This window comes from Anabas testudineus, chromosome 3 (assembly GCF_900324465.2).
Source record: "Anabas testudineus chromosome 3, fAnaTes1.2, whole genome shotgun sequence".
In the NCBI taxonomy this organism is placed as follows: domain Eukaryota; kingdom Metazoa; phylum Chordata; class Actinopteri; order Anabantiformes; family Anabantidae; genus Anabas; species Anabas testudineus.
Window position 1 is genome coordinate 7,308,086 of NC_046612.1, and position 21,856 is coordinate 7,329,941.

At 40.1% G+C, this 21,856-nt stretch overlaps 1 protein-coding gene across 2 annotated transcripts in view; it reads right to left on the reverse strand.

Annotated features, from left to right (window-relative positions):
• Positions 1–1,922: 1,922 nt before the first annotated feature.
• Positions 1,923–21,856, reverse strand: part of myo1ea (myosin IEa) — a 41,019-nt gene continuing 21,085 nt past the window's right edge. Inside the window, exons 8-29 of one of the 2 annotated variants that reach the window (XM_026378183.1) lie at positions 21,518–21,652; positions 21,119–21,251; positions 17,221–17,417; positions 17,030–17,110; positions 16,321–16,407; positions 16,154–16,237; positions 15,216–15,383; positions 14,147–14,232; positions 11,600–11,681; positions 11,310–11,416; positions 10,031–10,129; positions 9,644–9,788; positions 7,699–7,813; positions 7,449–7,618; positions 7,213–7,358; positions 6,210–6,356; positions 5,867–6,024; positions 5,319–5,408; positions 5,015–5,219; positions 4,454–4,489; positions 3,347–3,516; positions 1,923–3,244 (exon numbers count right to left, since the gene is read on the reverse strand). In XM_026378183.1, coding sequence (XP_026233968.1) covers positions 3,168–3,244; positions 3,347–3,516; positions 4,454–4,489; positions 5,015–5,219; positions 5,319–5,408; positions 5,867–6,024; positions 6,210–6,356; positions 7,213–7,358; positions 7,449–7,618; positions 7,699–7,813; positions 9,644–9,788; positions 10,031–10,129; positions 11,310–11,416; positions 11,600–11,681; positions 14,147–14,232; positions 15,216–15,383; positions 16,154–16,237; positions 16,321–16,407; positions 17,030–17,110; positions 17,221–17,417; positions 21,119–21,251; positions 21,518–21,652 — 2,718 coding nt within the window. In that variant the 3' untranslated portion in view covers positions 1,923–3,167. The remainder of the gene's footprint in view (positions 3,245–3,346; positions 3,517–4,453; positions 4,490–5,014; positions 5,220–5,318; positions 5,409–5,866; positions 6,025–6,209; positions 6,357–7,212; positions 7,359–7,448; positions 7,619–7,698; positions 7,814–9,643; positions 9,789–10,030; positions 10,130–11,309; positions 11,417–11,599; positions 11,682–14,146; positions 14,233–15,215; positions 15,384–16,153; positions 16,238–16,320; positions 16,408–17,029; positions 17,111–17,220; positions 17,418–21,118; positions 21,252–21,517; positions 21,653–21,856) is intronic. The other variant, XM_026378184.1, reaches the window with a different exon arrangement.

Sequence of the window (21,856 nt, forward strand, 5' to 3'; positions counted from 1 at the left end):
CTGGGATCATTAATGTCAATTTGATACTGACAGTGGTGTGGACTTTCATTTCTAGTGTGTGTGTTCAGAGGGAAATACACAGCTCAATTTGGGATTAATATTTACTGTTTGTTCTCACACTTGGAACCATTTTATCCACCTTCCCTTTTGTCTCTCTGTAGTTGAGCAGCAGCGTCCATTTTGGCTGCGGCAGACAGAAAAACACTAATACTGTTGACTAACTCACTCGCATAGACTTGCACAAGAGAGAAAAAAGGTAGGAGAATAGTAGTGAATATGATGAAAACGCGCTGAGGCCATGTATTTCCACTCTGACGAAAATAAAACAAAAGGAAAAAAAGATTTTGAATGGAGTGTTGAAATGCAGTACTTAAAGCAGGTATCCATGCATTCATTGACTTAAAGGCACCAGGATCATATTCTGTGGGATTTATATTAGTTTTAAAAAATAATATTAATAAACTTGGATAACTCTTAATTGAGTCCCTCGGTGTCCTTTTTGAAAATCAGATGTTTGAGTGAATGTTGGGTTGTTTTCAATGTCATCGAAAAAATGAAAACAGCATAATGAGTCATAATGATGAAGTATTATTACTGAGAACAGTCTAATCAGATGCTTTAAATATTTCTACACTGTACACTTTAGGCTGTTTACGTCTGTCAGTCACGATACTTAAAAAAAAAATCTTAACTTTGCATAAGACAAATGTGTTTTTTCTGCTCTCCTTTTGTGTATTAGATTAACGGCTCAGGGACATTCACATTCTTGTTTTCAATGACTGCAGTCATATCCTGATTAAAATTAGGATCAATCATTTTAAGTGCAATCATTTAAATATTATAAAATTACTTTTATTAAAAAGAGCTCTTACATTTTTAGTGGAACCTCTTTGGACCTTTTAATGAGGATGGGTCCTAATGCTGGTTTCTGTCTTCTCATGCTTAGAGCACGATTAGACTTGACTGACTCTGCATGACGAACAAGGTGTAAGAGATGATCCTATTTAATAAATCAATTTAATCCTTTATTTATAGGTCACATAATTGGACCATGCTTCACATAAGCAGGGCTTAAAAATGGACGTTTGAGGAAATCCTCTCAGAAACTAAAGTGATTTTTCTTTCTGCTGCTGAGGAATCTGTGTTAACGATGTCAGATTTCTTTGACATAATATATCTGATATAGGGGTCAACTATTCAGGCTGGTATCAAATTATATATCAGTTTACACATAGATAATAAAACATACATAAGATTTAAATTATATGGAGGAATTTAAATGAAACAAAAAATTAGGTGCAGCATCCGCTGTGGCCACATGGTGGCACCAAGAATTACAGTCACTGAGGCCACGTCTGTATTTTATCCTAATTTATGGGATTTAGTGGCCTGAAGTTTTTACATTTTCACTTAATAAAGTGATTATAAGATAGCAACAATACAAAGATGGTCTGTTCTTAAATTTGACCTATTTAAATATGATGAAATGCAAACACAATTCATGAAAGAGTGAACAAAGCTTTGAGAGAAAGGTTTTCAATCCAATCTTAAACGGAAACGATGTGGAACAGCTTCTACATAAACGACTATGTTTACCAAAAACTACATATCTGAACCGTTAAATTAATGCTCAGGATAACATCTAAAGTAGCTTTGCGTTTAAAGCTTATGCAAATTAAAGTTTATGTCCTGATGGATGTTGATATGAGACTGATCATTACTCGTAGGACCTTTTCCACTGCAGGAACAGCGAGCCAAACTTCCCCTCTTGGATCCGGTTCTGCTTTTGAAGCTAATTCAGCTAATTGCACCTGTGATTGGATAAAAGTAGAGCTATGTTCTCTCAAGCAGAACTGACCATCTTCAACCCTACAGGTTCAAAATCAGTGGATTCTCTGATAATAACACAACAAAATCAGCTGTTAAAAATACAATGTTACATGCTTTATTCCTATTGAATGAGTCCTCTACAGTTTTTTTTATTGCACAAGGATGTTTTCAACTATCCAAGATCAAACTCTATTTGATGATGCAGATCTGTGACAGAAATCCCAGCAATTTTTATTGAATGAACATAATGCGGTTATTTGGTTTGAAAATCACTAAGGAATGTGTAAGTTATGCAGCAGCAGTGCAGCAAATGTGCAGAAACAGTCGAGCAAAAGCAAAATGAGTTCTTCGTAGTGCCGTGGAAAAAATGTTGACACAATAATTTCACCTAAAACAACTTTTTGCACTTTGACAAAATAAAAATCCAATCACCAACAGACGTACTCGTGAACATGAACAAATATACAGAATCAGATCTAAAATGCCTGTTTTTATCATTTCATGTAAACAAACGATCCCCCCCCCCCCCCCCAGTAACTAGGCTTGTTGCTAGCTTGGCAATCTGTCGCTCCTGCACTTGGCTGGCTGTGGCATGAATGAGAGACAATGTCTGTGTCCAAGGTAGTACCTGTACCAATAAAGTGCTAATACACCACAGACAGCATGCTCGGGTTACAGTATACATGGCCTCTATTTTATGTCTAACATATACTGGTGTGATAAAAAAACTAACTTTTTGGAAATGTATTTTGCTTTGGTTAAAATCATTCGCCTCTAAAATCATCCATCTATTGCTGGGAAGTAGTTACAGTTTTGCACCAAAATAAATATACCTGGTAAAACAGCAGTCGTTTCAGATGTGACACTGAGACAACCGTCATTTCTTTAGGAATCAAACCATCTAAAAAGTACTGAGAAAAAAAATAATCACAGCCTGGTCCCACAGATTAAGCGTATTTCATTCCAGCGCGTCAAACAGTTGGAGCTCAAATCCTCAGCAAGATATAAATGACAGTAAGGAGAACACAGAAGCTATAAATACAATAAATAGTTTTGTTCAGTACTCAAAGGGACTGTGGAGGAAAAACAGGCCCTGGGATCAAAGAGTCTTCTTGTCTATGAAGCAGAGCCTAATTTCAAGCCTGATGGTCTTTTGGGGTGGCGGCGTAAACGAGTTACATTCATTTACTACGAGGCAGTAGAGAAGGAAGAGTGAGTTTCTTTCCTCAGGAAGTCCCACAGTACTTCGGTCACTGACTGGAAGCTTCTTCCCATCCTCTGAGAAGATCAGCAGGGGCGCAGCAGGCTCTCCTCCTTGTGCTGTAGACCAGCAGCTCCTAGATTTTGGTGACGTAGTTGTTGGGGAAAAGTCCCTGCTTTCCGCGAAGTCGTCCCGTCCACCATCCAGACGCATCTAAATCAGCAAACATCACAACATTAGTGTTCAATTCCAGGCTGTCGACATCACGGCAAGCGTGAAAGATAAGTTCTAGATGCTGTTCGGACATCTTCTTACCCTCTTTGACGATGTCGATAATGTCCTCAGCGTTGAAGCTGAGCTCGTCTGTGTCCTGAGCATCGTAGGCGTACAGAGCTTTGCACTGGGGCACCAGGTGTTTGGGTTTGGGTGCAGGTTTGGGTCGTCCTCCTCCCGGCGGAGGCCTGCTGGCTGATTGTCTGTGGGCTCTGAGGCATAAGACAAAGAGAGAAGCCACACAACTGTCAACATGATCTACTCAAGGGTGGACACCAAATGATATATTCAGTTTACTGGGCTGCAGTGGCTGTGAAGGCGACTCAGAAGTACCCAGTAGAAGTTTTTTTGGGGGGGCGGGGGGGATATTACTGTATCATACAGTACATCCCAGAATACAAGTGCATGCATAATCACCATCTTGTTAAACTGTGTGAAAACCTTCTGTGTAGTCCACACTATAAGAAAAGGAAATCAAAGAAACCCAAAAACACGGTGTAGATAAATGAGTCAGACACAGATTGTGGAAGCATAAAATATAAAATACTGGTTCATCGAGCTTGAATCATGCTTCCTGCTTAATTTTAACAGACGGCAGTTGTTCACAAATCAGCCACAAGATGATGATCTAGTACGAGTTTGCCTGATCCTGCCTGCTCGAAAAAAGTGAGGCTAAAATTATGCTGAAATTTCATGAAGCACCTCAGAGCCGAGGGTGTTTATCCTGAGTCAGTGATACCTTTAAAATCAGAGTAGTATTAGTAGCAGTAATTATGGTAGTAGTAGCAGTAGCAGTAGCAGTAGATGACATCCCAGTGAGCAGTGAGCAGACTGTAAAGTAGTTAGTTGAAGCGGTATGTCTGTGTTATTTATTCTGTGGTAAAAATGATCCCTCATCAAAACTGAAAAGGTCCACAGCAGAATTTCCTCTACTACAAAATCCCCCTTTCACAAAACACCACAGATCTATCAAACTAACGTGCAGCAATAGAAAATGAAATATTAGTTGTAGACTACAGTTGGCTCCTTTGCAAAGTTTGAACTTAAAAAAAAAAAGTGTACAAGAAAAGAAACATCAACGTGTCCTGCTGCTGAAAGCTTTTCTAGACCTGAACCACCACCCAAAACACGGCAAACACTCCAACTCACATTCCTCCATTTGACGTTGGCCGTCTGTGTCCATTACTACAAAAGAATAAATTATCCAAATTATGTCACATTAAAGAAGCACAAGAATGTGTATTGGCGTGAACAGTACATGTGGAGCCTGTTTGCATATAAAGGTGAGACCCTGCATGTTTATGTTCACAGATTATTTAAATGATCTTGCAGATACCAGTGGGAGTTCATATGTTTAACAATACTGTAAATATCTAAATCACCTTAAACCTGAGCTAACTGAACTAAAAGTTGGGTCATATTAGGTCAAAGAAACACAAGACTTAGTTTTCAGTCTTTTTAGATTTTTAGAGCTGAGAGATCTTAAACTGAAGCTGAGCTCTAAAGAGGCCAAATCCCCTGTACCGGATTCTGTGTACCAAACAGAGGCAGCGATAGTGATATTTCCGTTCAGCCTAACATGACCCAGACTTACTGCAGTCATTAAGTCCTTTTTCTTGGCCTGGCTTCTCCTGTATGTTGTTGACGTCTCCGTGTGTGTAGTGTGTACATCTTTTATTTCCCTGTAATGTGTGTGTGCAGGTTTCTCACCCTGCAGCTCCTTGATCGGGGACTTTCAGACAGGCCAAGTCCGGCTGTGCCCGACTCCCGCCTCGCTCCTTCAACTGGTTGATGTTGTTGGGCAGGAAGGGGTGTGTTGCATTGCTGGATGAGGAATGTCTCTGTTTGTGATGCTGTGAGTTTCTTTGATTGGCCACATGGTTGGCGCTTGTCAGGCCGCCATTCTGGTGAGCGACTGCAGAAGAAGAGGTATGAATTGGTTACGCTGCATACTAGAGGGTCCACATGGAAAGAAGACAAGCTGCAGGAATAATATGAAATGTGAATGCTGTACCTGGGGGTCCTGGTGCAGCCCGCGATGGGATGTTATGGTGGGTTCTGGACATGTTAGAGCGACCCTGAGTGATGCCCTTCCTGTTGGGGCCTGATTTTCAGCAAATGAACGTAACATGCAAACAATAAAAATAGAATCAGACATGGAGAATAAGGAATTGAAGTAATAAGCTGTGTCTGAAATAGATGCAAGGATGGGACCATGTAACAAGTGTAAAATATTCACAATGAAGTCGAAAAAGTTGGATTTCAACGGGTTTAGCATCAAACAGAATGATACGTTAGTTTAAAAATGTATCCTGTACATAGATCTCTTATACTAAAATATAGAAATAGTGCAAAATGCGTGAAATGTGGACATTTTAAAAACACAAATCAAGAACAAACACAACAGGATTGTGTCTGTTTTCAATTATAACTGTCTTCCTACAGTTTTTCACTGTCTGTGCTGACTCTTTGTGTTTCCTCTAGTCTTCAAATCCATGATTTCACCTCATCATGTGATGTCAGTATCACAGTTCATTTCTGAACTTGTCTGTTAACACTCACGTGTATTCTTGGGAAGCCCGGGGCCAATGATGACCTGCAGGGATTTACTCGAAGGCTTCAAAACAGGCATGTCTCCCTGACCCTGGACAAACATGACCTGCCGGGAGCCGCCACCACTCAGGAAGCCCCAGTTCTCTTTCTTCAACTTCATCTCCAGTCTGAGGGTGATAAGTTAGATAGGTAACCTCATCTTTAGGATTACTGAGACCTTATTTTAATGCTGAACCTACTCAAGTTGCAGCACTAAGATTAAATTTAAATTTGACAATTGAGGAATAAATACACTCTTACTGGTTATTTGTTTTAATTCCCATGTTGGCTGTGAATCTGTGTGTTTACTTACGTGTTACTAAACTTTAGTGGTAGCTTCCTCTGAGTTTTCTCCTCAAACCTACGCGCCAGTAAACTGATGAACTCAGTCTTAAAGATGCACTCCAGCAGGCTGTCGTACTCCTGCTCATGCAAGATCATGAAGTCGTCCTGCATTGTACTGCGAATCATGAACAAAGTGCATGATGAGAGGCTTGTTACTGATGAAATAAATAAAACTCTGACATTGGATGTGTCACTGACAGTAAATTTAAGAAATGACTCGATTTTGTTCTACTTCCTGTCCTGCTTTTGTGAAAGCTAAGATGGAGAGTCAGAATCATCTTTCACATTTACATAGAAACAGAGAGAGCCTCACAAAGCAGCTCACATCTGAAGAGAGACGACAGACACACAAGGAGACTTTGTTCCTCTTAGTGAAGTGGATTTTTTTTCCCCTGATGAGATTGTTACGACTCCTGCTAGTGTTCATTGCACCACCTGGTCCATATTAGCCCACTGACTCAAAAGCCACATGCTTGCACTAGCAGCTCTGTGATTCTACCTCTGAAACGAGTTACACATTGTTCACAACAAAAGGCGTCACGAGTATTACGGTTCCTTTTGTTTTTTATTTTCTCCTCTTTGCATTAAAGTCATGCACAGTTTTTTTACTTTGTGTTTAGACTGACTATTATTTCCGCAGCATTTCTGAGATGTTTTCAGTCAGTCCTGCACACACAAAGGGACAGACACACACTCAATACACAAGAGATATATTTAATATACTCCACATGTTGTCAGTGTCTCTTGTGTGACATTTACGGGTACATGGGAACTTGTGTGATTGGAAATCCAGACTGTGGCTTTGAAGTACAGTAGATTCATGACTGTCTGCAGTGCACTGTTTACAGATTATATGTTGGGCCCCTGTATTAACCTTACATTTACTCTTTATTTGAGCAAAAATAAGGTGCTTAAAGTTGACTTACGTGTGCAGTTTTTCTGTTGCACGTGTTAACGGCTTCAGTTCATACCTGAGAGACACTGCCAAGATCTTCTCCACATCAATGCGCCTCTTCAGCACTTCGGTCACCTGCCCCTTCTCTGGTCCCTGTTTCACCTTTTCTCTTCCAATCAGGTAAACAGATTTTGGGGTCAGGATCAAGTCTCTCTTAATGCCCTAAACACAGGAGAAGAACACACAACGGGTCCATAAATGTTTTATCCTGAGTTGAGGGAAAGAAACAGATCCACGCTGAAGAAAACCAACCTTGAACCGACGGTCATATTTTGTGACTTTGTCTGCGAAGTCGATCTTTTCTCTCTTGCCCAGAAACTGCCGAAGCTCCGGCCTGTCATCCATACCCAGGTAGTCGCCGACAAAGTTTCTGTTGAGGCTGTGACGCCGCCTCTCCTTCCGGTTCAACAGCAGGTCAGAGGCTGCATAAACCCAGATAGAGAGAGTGAGAGATGGACACACAGGCAGATGGGCCGACAAATGTGGACGTGACGTCGCTCACCTTCTTCCCTCATCTGGACATACTTCTTGCGAGCCACATACTTCCTCCAGGCTTTTTGGATGGCCCTGGCGTAGCCGTCGAACTTGCGCTCCCGTGTCTCTTCCAGCAGAAAGAGCTACGAAGGCAAAGAAAAAGAATCAGCACATCACACAGTAAGCGACGGGCACGCATGAAAGCATCCAAACAGACTGAATAACTGCACATACATACTGAACATGCCTGTGTGCAGCTGAATGTAAAAATCTCTGCTGTTACTGATAACTTTCAGATATGACGTCTTACTACTGTACAGTTAGAGTTGTTATGTAACACCAGGAACAGCAGTTTCATATTCATATCACTCTAGAGCTTATTTTAATACCAAAACAGATTATATACTGTATGTCCTGTAATATATTGAATCCACTTTACTACTATGCTATGTACAGATAGAAGAACGCCACTTTATTCTGCTGTAAACCATCTCCTCCACATGGAGCTGAACCTCTGCCAACAGACCACTCATCTTCTCACAGTCTATCATTTCCTGATTGGCTTCTAGACACGCAATCACACTCGCTGCCCTCGCCCTCCCAGACTAAACATCCTGCCCACTGCTCTAACAGGCCTGGCATTGAAACGGCCAGCCACAGGCCACAGTGTGACGGGACAGGGACAAACCACAAGCAAACTCAATAACACATCAGTACAGACCAAACCACAAAAAGAGTGAGGAAGAAAAATGCACTGAGTCATTGATTAAGACAATAACACCATGAAATCACTGAGGCTTTTCACCAGAAGGACAAACAGCTCTTTAAAAGGGTGTGGGGTTGGTTCATAACAGTTATGGATGAAATAAAAATAAGATGAAGAGACAAAATTGACCTAAACTAATAATTCTATCTGTATCTATAATTCTATCTGAAGTCTAATACATGGACAAATTACCTGCACACTGTCTAAATGATAAAGCGGCTCGTATTAAATGTATTCACATATGAATGACAACTCTTTGTAATCTTCATTCTGCCTCAATACAGCACTTGTAAGACCTCTGATGGACAGTAAGCCTCACGCTCATCTATCACCACCATGAGGGGGAAACTCTTCTTCAACATCTGGCTTGGCGTCAAACAAACTTATTACATCCAACAGAAAAAGTCATACAACTAATTAGCTGGTGTCAGTGTCTTATCAGACAGAGAGGCTTGTTTTGAGAAGCCTGGCAGCTCTTTTCAGCAGCCCGCCCTGTGTGATATTTGCGTTTTGTAAGCACACACACCTCAGCGACTTGGAGTCTCAGTCTGGCCGTGTGGGGGATGGGGACTGTTGGCAGTGTACGGCTGCAATGAATAAATACAAGCATTCAGGATCAGCTGTCTGACTGCCTGAATTAAGACTGAGATGTCTGTGTGTAAGCTTCTAAACATACATCTGTGTGTGTGTGTGTGTGTGTGTGTGTGTGTGCAATGGTAATAAGCAGAAGCACAAGCTTCACACAAGTGCTGCTTTCATAGGAATCATGAAAAAAGTAGTTATGGTGGAAAAAGACAAGCCTTTATGATGCCCCCCCCCACCCTCCTCCCTCAAAACTCTGCAACCACTGCCTGTATTTGTGTTTTAGTTTCAGAGCCGTGTTGACTCAGTGCTGACGTGGTACAAGGGTCGGGTTCAGTCTCCTCCCCTGCAACAAGGATTCAAGCATGATTTGGGACGCCGGTGCCCTTTTATGGTTATTTCCCTGCTGAAAAACCCACTTTTTTGCACGGCAGCAGACATTCACCCATGTGATTCAAGTTTTACATCTATACAAGATGCAACAAATGAAAAGCCTGCAGCTTTTTGCTTTGTAGTAATGCCCCTGCCAAGTTGTCTGAGAGACGCTGGATGATGATGTGTTATAAAGGGCAATGTCGAATCAAAAGGGCAGAACACTGGAAGGTGAGGCAGGTGACCAACGTACCGACTCGGGGGCTTTAATGAAGATCTTTGTGCGACCGAGCTGGAACTGATCCTGGTCCATGTTGACAGAGCGCAAGAGATGAAGAACGCCTTGTTTCTCATCTCCTCGCCACGTCGGCCAGGACTCTTTGGTCAGGATGGCGTACCTGAGAACCAGCAAATTAAGCACAGGTGAAATGTTTTACATCACGAGGAGTTGTGACATGTAACATGAGGCCAAGGACGACACTAAAAAACCCTGAATGAAAGAATAGAAATACAGTAGGAGTGGTAATAATCACATTAGTGGAGAACCTGTATGTAACATGGATTCATCACGCTGATACTGGATCGGCTAAATAAGGCTCACCCCTATTTTTAAACCTCGTGTGAGTCTGAGGTGTGTTACCTGTTGAGGAACTTCCTGAAGATTCTGCGGTAGGCGTATCCAGCACGCCTCACTCTGATGTTTTCCTTCAGGCCCAGATACTCCACCTGGTGCTTTACTCTAAAGACAGAGAAAAAACACCCGGATCAACATCGATATAAAATGTACAAACCGTAGATGTCTATATATTCTAACTAGTGACCCCTCCCTCATTTTACATGTTGTTTTTTAGTGTTTCTATTTTATGAAAAAAGTACATTAACAAAAATAAGAAGAAATCTGCATCATGTGTTTAAATGTCTTCATCAAATGTCTTCCATTTTATTATCAATCCTTAAAGATATCAGCGATCAACTTCACTAAATTAGCTTTTACCAGGTCTACGACACATGACGTTCCCACTTCAGCAGCGGAAGACATAATCACAGGTCAGTGTATGCAAAACACCCTCAAACAAAGACGTTAAGCAAGACTTAGTGCGTTCAGATTTCCTGTGAGAACAGCGAATCCGGTGCTAATTAATGAGCACAAATCACAACAGGAAGGCCATAGGCTCTGAACAATACGGCAGCTCTGTGCGTCCGAACATGCAGTGCCAAAAGCCTGTGAGCAGGGAAGAAAGAGCGGGAAACTGAAACAAAGGGATAAAGAAGGGGAAACATGATTCGGTTTTCAGATGGACGGAAAAAGTCCAAACAAGGGCAAAATAACAAAATGGGTGGAGGAGGAGAAATCAGAACAATGATCCAGTGTTTTGTTTTTGTGTGAGAAGAGTTCAAGGGACCAGGGCCTGTGCTGCTCAAAGTGCTAAACATGATGTAAAACTCTTTTTTCAACATGTTTATGGTCGTGTTCTGTCTGTTTATTGTACTCAAGCAGATTTTTGTTTTGGTGAGTTTATGTCTTTTATCATACAGAGACCCAGCGACGTGTGGACTTCCACCAAGTTGGCCAGTAACGTAATCCATCCATGTGTATCTATCTATATATTTTACTGCTGTTCATTTTATGTGTTAGTAGTTACTGCATTGTTTTCGTAGTTATTTACTTTTTTGTTTTATTTTATTTACAATTTTTTTCTTAAATATTTTATTTTTGCATTTTGTTTCTAGAAATCCTTATTTTCTATTCTTATTCTACAGCTTTTTTAAAACAATATACTGTATGTTTTTGCTAAAAAAGAAAAGAGAGTAAGTTGATATATGTGTCTTATTCTTCACAAGAGGATTCAGAGGATTCTTATGTTTAAAGACGTTCGATACATAGATGTATTAAACATAAGAATGAACCTGTTACTTACCGGCTCTCTTCCCAGTCTTTGGACTTCTTGGTTTCATTAGGTTTGATGCAGCGGATGTAGTGTGGGGTACATTTCATCAGTGTGCTCACCAAATCATTGGCTTGTTTCTAATGAGTGGAATAAAAGCAAATATTAAGAAAGAGGAAAACAATAAGGATGATACTGAGGAAGTAATGAAGAGCTGAAATACTGTGACAAACGGTGAATGAAATGGTCTGTTCCCACATTGACGTTGATAAGGACGAGGGGCAGCTGCACACGTACTGTACCACTTTCAAGTTAACACACACCTTTATTTTGCTTCCTGCAGTTGTGGGTCGACCCTTCTTTTCAGCATTGAGGTTATCTGGAAACAGTGCTCTGATGAAGGCGCTGTCAGAGGAGAAAGACACAAAAAGACAGAGATCATCCTTAAATCAATGAAAACAAAAACTTAAAACGTGCCGTTAATGATTAAAGAGCCAAGGACAGCCGATGAAGGTCGAACTACTCTGGAAAGTTCGAGGTGGGAAAACAACAGATTTGTACGAACACTTCTCTATGCAGCAAAAAACCCAAGGCTGACGCTGTTTAAAGGAATGTGTGCCATTATTTGCTGAGTGGTATTTTCTCTGGGAAATAAGAAACAAAGCAAAACAATTTTTGAACAAACAACTTTTACTCAGTATTTTGTGAGGTCGTTGATGAGGTAGATCCTGCATTAAGCAAACATTTTACTCAGATCTTCACTATCTAGACAAAAAACAAAACATCTGTACTAAATCACATCTGAATATGTGGGAATCAACAACATACTGTATGTGTACTGAGTTCAATTCATTTGAATTTCAAGAATGTGCTGTTGCTGCTCTTTTTACTTCACGGCTGTACTGTAAATACTCACGGTGATGACCAAACCGATTAAATTGTGACAGAGACACATTTCTAACCCTCTGCAGCAGAATTACACACATTATGAAGTTATCCCATCAAAACATTCTTGGACTCTCTTCTTGCTCAGATCTCACAGTCTCGTGTGCCAGCATGTTACTGTTTAATGGAAAAGTGCTGTACTCACTGTTTTAAGTAAGAGTAGAAGCTCTCCCCTGATAATAAATGACGCCAGTGTTTTAGTGAAAGCAGTAAATTAAAAATATTAAGATGTGTTGTAGTTTTTCTGTGCAGCCCTGGTTTAAAGTCCCACTTATTTAAAGGCTACATATATAAATAGCTTGTCAAGAAAATTGGTTTCGAGCAGCTCCCTTTACCAAAGTTATTCTTACTTCTATGATCAGCACATCTGTCATTCAGGCACCAAGTATTCGGCTCCTTTTGAACTGTCTCAGCTGCTTTTGCTTTGAAGCACATAAAAACGTGGGGATGGTCAGGTCTGGTCCAAAGCTGACACGTACTGTACCTCAGCATTTAACTTATTATAACTTGTTTGTGTCACAGTCGTGGATGTTTATTGTTTTATTATTTTTCAAAGTGCTTTTTCATGTTGGTATATTTTAAATTCCACTCTGACTTTCTCCCACAGTGGTATTTGTTTGGTTTTTAAACTTCAGACTCAAGGCTGTGGACACAGAAAAAAGGATCAGCAGGTTGTGTGCACAAATACACAGAAGTCTGTCCAGCTGACAATACTGGTCAGTCCTTTGTTCTCCGTCAAACAAATGAACGAGGCTACTTCCTTCCTTCTCACGCTTCCTTTATGTGTAACCGTGCCAAACTCTTTAATCTAGGTGTGTATACATGCTTATGTGTACAGTATGTAAAATGAATGATGATACAGCAGCAAGAAAAAGTAAGTGAACTCTTGCAGAATTAATAGTAGTATTTGTCTAGTACTCAGGCACACACAAATGACTGTATTACTCTTCTTTGAGCTTTTGGAAAAGTACTAGTATAGTAGCAGCTGATGTGAGCTAGTGCCTTGTGTTATTACATTAAGATGCTTTTTAGATGCAACTTACAATCAAAGGACAAGTGAGTCTATTTTAGTCTGTTTGTCATCATACACAAACATGTGCATTAGGCACACTGGCCATGGACAGCAGCATTTTGCATAGGGTGAATTTACACACTATGCAAAATGCATGATGGGAAATGGTTTGTTGCTGCTTTTTGTAAGAAAATACACCTTTTGTAGTCAGAGTTCAAACTAGATATACTGTATAACAATAGGGGAGCTGTTCACACCAGACATCCTGAGAAAATGCCTGAACTAAAGCAACTGATCCACAGTTACTGAAAGGTTCATCCAGTTATTAAATCAAAGGATTCTCTTTTCTACCAGCACTGTGAACATTTATTCACTTGTTGAATGTGTGTTATTCTATTAAGCACATTGTGATCACATTTTATTACCAATTAATGGTGAAAACCAGGTCATTCTAATGGGTTTACATATTTTTTAACTACAGTTTCTTTCATACTACAAAATGTACACACTAATAGGTTGAGCAGTGGCTGAGGCCTGTGGGGGTCAGAAAACAATGCAGGCTGTTTGCACAGATGGCAACGTTAGCACAAAGAAAGGCCAAGAAACCAAAACAGAGGGGGACCAGACTCCACAATGTGCCCCCACAGGGAGACTGCACTTTCAAAGTCAGACTGAGCGTACCCTCAAAAGCTGCATACTGGGGCGTGATTCAGGGCAAAGGGCACGGCGTAACCCAGCCCTGCACACTTCTTCTACAACCCGCCACTTTCCAGATCCACTGGAACCTCTGAAGTGCTCATTCATGTGTGTTTTATTATGACCATATGCATCACAATAGACGATCCACGTTTAAGCAAGCACCTCCGAAATCTTCACCACATGTCGTTGCAATGTGCCAAAAGGAGGTACTTACGTTTCACTGCTCTGCATCAACTCAATGAGGTCATTAAAAAGGACGTCTCGATTCCTCTCGCAGAAACCTTCTGCATCGTAGGACACCTGGAGGACACATGTATGAAAATGAAAATGATAACTGATATTCAGACTTAAATCAGTGGCTTTAATTTTATGGGTAAAGAAAATGAAGGGTTTCTGATCCAAGCTTTACACCTCCAGGATTAGTTTCCTTTCAAACCCAGCAGTGGCTTAAAGGTGTATAAATTAAACTGTTATTTCTGCTATACTGGAGACTGGAGGAATGTTTTGAGCCCAGTCATGGGAGCCCCTCAAGTCTTTATGGCACGGCTCATTAATCCTGTGGCATGTGTGCCAAACTGAGGCCGCCACACATCTGGAGAATGACACAGGACAACCTCAGCCCAGATCTTAAATAAGGAAAATTAATACAAAAAAAAAAAAAGAAGAAGAGGCGTCTGACGAGTTATAATGTATAAATGAAATAAGGCTGATTAACATGTATGTTACATAACGGGAGGGGACTGTAACTATAAATAGACAAAGAGAAAGAGGAGGTGCCAGAGAAAGGGGTGTGACAGTAGTTCAGAACTGGAAAACTTAAAAAAGTACAACGATGACAACACCGTCTCCAGAATTAAAGTTCCAGCTGCACAACTGGTATTTATGACAGCTCATACAAGTGGGGAGCAACAGGAAAAGCTCCCATACCAACACCATAAAGAATGACATTTTAATGTGTGTCTATTCCCAGAAGTTACTGTCAGATCCCTACTGTGGAGCGTAAGCATGACATATTCGTTTACAGTTGATACCACAGCAAAGACAAGTGCACAGAGTGCAAAAGAGTTGTTGTAAACCTCATAGTTTGTCAACCATATGAATACAAGCACCAAAGACACACAAACTCACACACATATATATATATATATATATATATATATAAATTACATATGACCTTTGTATGATATGGACTTTGGATGACGTCCATTGAAATAGAGAGGGGTGGCTTTTGTTGAAAACAAGTTGGAAGAGAGGTTCGGCGTGCAAAGTGTGCTCAAACAGACCTTGCCGGCATAGTGGTGGATGATGAAGCCCTGGTTCCAGCTGTTGAAGTGTTCATGGGTGTTGATCTGGACTCTCAGCTTCTGCAGCATGGTCTGGTCGGCTCCCTCCCCCACTGCGTGCATGGTGGCGCACACATCATCCAAGATGCTCATGATACCAGGAGGATTCTACAATAACAAGGAAACATTCATGACAGCAAAAACAATGAGGCCAATTAAAATACACACATATTCCACCCACAACCACTGTTCAGACACAACTAAAGGATTTATCTCAGGCTCTGGTTCATCTACCAGGTGAAGAATCTTTACTTTATCAGTCTCAATCAGCTACTAGTGGACTAATAGACTTGTAAAAACATAGAAATAAAGACAACAGTGGATCTTTCAAGCATTCCTCTCACACGCAGCCCTGTTTGGCCCCATTATGTCCAGAGTTGATCATTAGCCTTGAGTTTGCACAGTGGTAACAGTGTTTGGAGCTCAGAGAACACGCAGCTCTGTTACTGAATTAACTGCAGTGGGTCTGGTGTAAAGAGTCAAACTGTCAGGCACCGCTTCTCTCAGATGGAGGTTTATTTTAAGGCCCTTGTTGTGGATTTCATGGATTAGACCTCTCAGTGGGACGGTTAAATTAAATTAAGAGGCAAGTCAGCGCATTCGGTGATATTAAGCTGCAAGTAATGGCAACAGAGAAGAAACTTGGCAGGAAGTTGTGCAACTCAGTTTACAATATGAAAACAATAAAACTAACAAATGTTCATTATTAAAAACTCTTCATAGTAGGGTAGTAAATTGATTCAGAGAACAATAACAGAGGTTTTAGATTTATAATGCTGCTCAAAACTATAACCTCTACTAAGAAGGTTGTATTTTCAGTTCTGTATTGAACCCTTGACTTTTGGGTTTTATGTATTATTTCTGTAAGATTTATTTACTTTGCTCTCGATGAGATCGCAGACAATCTTGTTGTTGAAGTACTCAATCGGAGTCCACTTGATGCCCTCCTGCACATACTCCTCCTACAAAGAGAGAGAAATTAATATCAGTCAGAATATATAATACAGATTAAAAAATAAAGCAAAAGAGTGTGAAGGAACATCACCTGTTCTGCCTTTAGAGTCAGCTCAATGAATATCTGCTGGAGCTTCTCATTCACAAAGTTGATGCAGAACTGTTCAAATCCATTTTTCTAATGAGGAGACAACATGGTTAATAAAATCCAGATAGAAGGAAGAGTATTATCCTCCATCCTTACTGTTTATACAAACTCATATTAAATGAAGAGTCAAATTCACATTCACAGTACATACTGTACAGTCTGAGGCATATGTGAGGATAGTCTAAATTTTCCTGTCTAATAACTTGTGTCCAAATAAATGCAGCTGGAATTTTTTTACATTGTGTGTTCGTAAATAAACAAGCTGGTAGAGTAGATTAGATTACAGTAGATAATGGTTTGTAGTGTCATGGTACACACTCACAACCTTCATATTAGGAGCCAAGAGCTGTTTGCAAACCAAAAGAATACAAAAACACTTTGATTTGCTTTGTCCAATCCAATCAACAGGACCTGGACTTCTCATAAAGCGAACTAAACAAACCCGTAATCAGATTAGAAAAGCATGTGGAAGTCTGTTGTCTCAATCAGGAGATGGGACTTAATCCACATACTTTATAAATTAGTCTTATCCTTTGTGTTTAATCAGTTTAAATCCTCAAAGTTAAGACTTGTTAATCTATTTTATGTGTTTCTGCAGAGTAAAAATTCCGGTAGCCATGTGTGAGTTTATTAAACAGCCAAAAACACTTACTTGGAAAATTTCAAAACCATAAATGTCCAAAACTCCAATATTCAACTCCTGATGATCCTTCACCATGGCTTTGTTGATGGACTGCAATCAAAGAACTGTGTTATTAAAATACAGATTATCACAGCTTTATTAGCAATGACACATTTATTATAGATGCACTAAACTAAAGCAGAACAAACATGCAGTCATACCTCGACCAGGAAGTCAAACACACGTGAGTGCAGGGCTTTGGAGAGGGCGTCACGTGTGTAACACGCCTGCTCCACGTTCAGTGTCACATCAATAGACTCCACTGCATTTCCCCACTTGCTGTCCATCTTTCGGCTCGTCAGTTTCTCCTTCAGACGGTTCTGGTCGATTCCGAGCAGAAATGCAGGAAAGGCTAGAACTGAAAGGAAAGAACAAAGAAAACGATAGATCACACAGCTCAAGATGTTTTGTGGACTGCACTGGTGACAAAAAGGATCACAGTGTGTGCTCTCAGCAGGGATACCTGCATGTACAGCACATGACAGTCAAAATCAACAAGTATAGATATGATAATAATATTATCCACTTGTGACACAGAGTCAATTTGGCTTTGCAGACATGTGTGACATTGTTTTTACTGCAGAACAGACTTCACAGCTGTGGATGATCAATGAATTGGTCAGTCACCAGGAAATCCCAGACTTAATCTTTTAAACATTTATTTTAACAAAAAGTTTAGATGTTGTCTAGATCCAGCTTCCAAAATATAAAAATATATATAAGTATAACATAAATATATGTATGTTGAACCTGGGGACGAGAAGAATTTATACATCATATATAAACTTAAGAGTGGTAGTAAAGAGTCATTGTTGTTAAAGAATGAACATAATCATCAGCTGTATTTCATTTCTGTCATACTACTATGGCACTTTGGGTTGTTGTAGTATAAACTGACAAGTAAAGCAGCATGCCAGTAATGGGACATTTCTGTAAGAAACAATATGCAAAGCAAAATGCAGGAATAGATTCATTCAAAAAGCTTTGCATGAGCACGAGAACAGAGGAAAATCCAGGGCTCCAATGCACCTTCTGTACTGCATTTACTGTTATCAACTAGTGATAAAGTCACAAAAAGCTCCAACTGATAAAAACAATACACACAACTGTGGCATAATTCAACAAAACTGTGTCGACTCTGTGACTAAACAGCTGAAGTGACACATCCTCTAAGGAGAATTCATAACAGATGAGCTTTGAATTATAGTTGAAGGCAAAATCAAAGAATAGTATTAGGCAACACCTTGAAAAAAATAAAAATTGAGCACACCACATATCATTTGCCCTAACCTGGCGTTGATTTTGTCCCTTGAGAGCCCCTCCCTGCCTTATTACAGTGACTCACTTCCCCTAAAAGGAAATAGCTCTCAGGCCTGCAGACTCACTGTGTCTGGGAATGCATCAGACTACTGCAGTTAGCCCCCTTTTTGGGACATTAAGGTGTGACTGGTCATACACCTGCTTAATTCATGAGCAAAAGTCGCCCTTTGTCTTAGTCCTGAATCGTATAGAATATATAACACAGCCTGAAGACTTTTACACGCTGTGTATGTCAATTTTGGGAACAAAAAGTTCTCCTGCAGGAAATTTGTTAGTCAAAGCAGCAAAATAATGACAGGGAGTGCTGTCAGAGCACAGGTTGGCCAAGCATGTGGTTTGATTCATTTCACTAGGATGTGAAATGTACAATGATAGCATCATCCTCCTTTGCACTATTTTGACTCAGCTTAGCATAAAATGAAAATAATGTGTATTATAATAATAATAATAAAAAGGCAAAGTCAGTAACTAAACTACTAAACTGATCTGAAGTTTGTACACTGATAATAGAAACAGCTACAGTCGGTTGGCTCTGTCCAAAAATAACAAAATCTGTGCACTGATTGACAGAAAAACTACAAATAGAACAAAGTAAGCATAAAAACAACAGCTTTTCTCTTTTTGGGGTTACTTTGGAGTATTTCATGGCGCAGGTTTGTTGTTCTATAATAGTTTTTGTGCTAAGCTAAGCTAACTGGCAGCTGGTTAGTACATACAGTTTCTGTTTGTACATACAGATTCACTGAGGTTTAGATTTAATCATGCTATGCAGAAAAGCTTCTGACAAACCTGCGTCCCTTAACTTCAACTCAAGAATCTAAGTATCTAATGACTAAGACTGTAGGACTAAGATACCAGATGTTTCACGCTGAATGATACAGACATTAAAATTGTATCTAACAAATAAATACATAACATATATACAATATGCTGCCATTGTATTCAAGATGTTAAAGTGAAAATATTCAGTTTGTATCAGAAGAGTCATGAAATGTTGTAGTCTCGCTCTAGATCCCCTCAAAAACTCATTTGTGCAATACGTCAGTGTCAGGATCAAGTTACTTTGAACTAAATAACCTGTCAAATAATACCCAAATAATTTGTGCAGGGAGTCTCAACATTTCTCTCAACGAGAGATGACGCACTGACTCTTTTTGTTGAGTGCGAGTTGGTGTTTATGTGAACTTGGCTGGTGTAGTTTAGTATGGGGAGCAGCGGTCGGACTTTGTGCAACATGGAGCAGCTTAAGCACACAGGAAGTGAGACTGGAGGGAACAGGAAAGGCAGAGATTATGAAGTGCTGTTGTTACGTCTGCCCAGAACAGACTGCGGCTTTGTCCACTGGCAACTGGACCCGTGTTTGCATCACACAGATGCAGCATGAGAGGGAATGAAAGAGGAAAGAAAAAAAAAGAAGAATAAAATGAGGCAGGAAAAGGCCAGAGTCAAGGGGACAGAAGGAGAAGTGTTTTTCCAAGTAATTTTAGCCTCTGACAAAATATGTCCAGGCTTTCAATAATAGCGTTTTATTTTCTGGTAATCTACTGTAGCGTGGGTTTGGATTACTGCAGACAGTTGGCTGTGACCCTGCATTAACACAATAAAACTTTAGGGAGTGAAAGTGGCAAGAAAGAAATTTCCTCTAAAACCAACCCAGGAAGGGCAGATGTGCCTGAAGAAGAGAGACTTTGAAAGTTTTCACATAATAGCTTGACAAATAACTTTTCTAGCAGCATTATTAGAGATTAAATACTGTATACCGGTATTTGAAACTAGCCCCAGCCTGTGTCTCTGAGGTATTACATACATTGGCGTCATAGTGTTAGTTCTCTGGATACTACATAAAGGAGTCATAATATGTACTGTTATTTGATGTTCCATGATTTTATGAGTCTGGGTGCTCATATTACACATAGTCAGAGGCCCAAAACTTGAGGTGTGATAGGGGTGATGCTGACAACCACTTAGTTTAACCACTTAGGCTTAGCTTTGTCCACAGGAAGTCTTCCACTAGCTGGCCAATTATATTAGTGAGCTGAGTGAGATAACTCAAAAAAGCCTTTTTAGTCTAAAGGCATGAGCAACTGGCATTATACCAGGTGTTTGCACTTTTAAAATTTTACAAATAAGATCAAATAATCACTGTAGCACCATAATAAAATATAAAATATAATAAAATATAAAGTGGCATATATATAAATATAGTGTGGCCACTGTACAAAGTGAATGTTTCCAAGTTGGTAGAGTCGCCATCTTTGTTTTTGTGTTTTTGAGAAGACGTTATCACTGACGAAGTGAAACTTTTCAGGGACCCACTCGGATAGTGTGGGTCTCCAACCACCTAGAAGAGTTTATGAGGGTTTAGAGAAACACATTCTTGAAGTATTGGGGCATATTTGAAGTATTAACTCCTAATTTACTTGAAAACTGTTAACCAGTTATGAGTCAGTCTAAATCTAGTCAGGTTGAACAACAACATGCTGGTCACACCACTGTTTTGAAAGCATTGTTGGTGTGTTAAACATGAATAAAAAAGTCTGGGACAATACAAACTAATAAAATGGTGCTAACATAAACTCAGAAGGCCAATTTTTAAATCCCCCTTGGCTGAATGTTAACAGCTCAAACTAAAAATAATCCAACTTCATTTTCAATGGGTGTTCCTGTTTTAGTGTGAACACACACAAACCACAGCAGCGTTCAGGTCTTTATGAACACATTCTCGTGAGGGGTACTTACACTCTTCACTCTCCACAGCAGCATAATTGCCAGATTCCCTGAAAGTGATGTTTCCAAGGTGCAGGACTCCAGCCACAATCTGAAGCACCATGGCGCGTTCTTCCACCGAGATGCCAATCACATCCATGGCATGCTGGGAAAACAAAGGATAAAATCATGCTAAATCAGGGCTGCAGTGTGGGTTTACGCACTCCTGTGGTACCCAACTCGTGTCCTCTAATTACTCCTGTTGAGGCTTGAGTGGTAAACAAAAACAGGAGGAGATCATTGGAAAAGAAAACAAAAGAGTGGCAGGGACAGAGAAGAATGTGAAAAGAAGACTGTGAGCCACATAAGTACCGGTATGGGATTTAAAGACACACACAACACCACAGCTTAACAGGAAGAATCTGACCATACCATTGTCTCCTGGAAGTCACTCTTGTCATTGATGTCATCCACTTTGTAGGAACCAGACTGATTGAGGTAACTGTAGTAATCCAGGCTTGTGATTCCCAGGCTGTTCTTCTGCTCTCCACTGGCTCCTTCGATCAACTATACAGCAGAAATTAATAGTGTGTAACTGTGTATGCACCAGTTATGGACATGAAATCCTGTATGTAGCATTACTTTCATGCATTTTCTGTGCTTCATGCACAATAAAAACAGACTGCTCCTTCTCATGCAGCCAAATCACACATCTAATCCAACATGTCCTGAAGTCCCCTCACAGACCCCCTTCATGACCCTGTTCCCTCT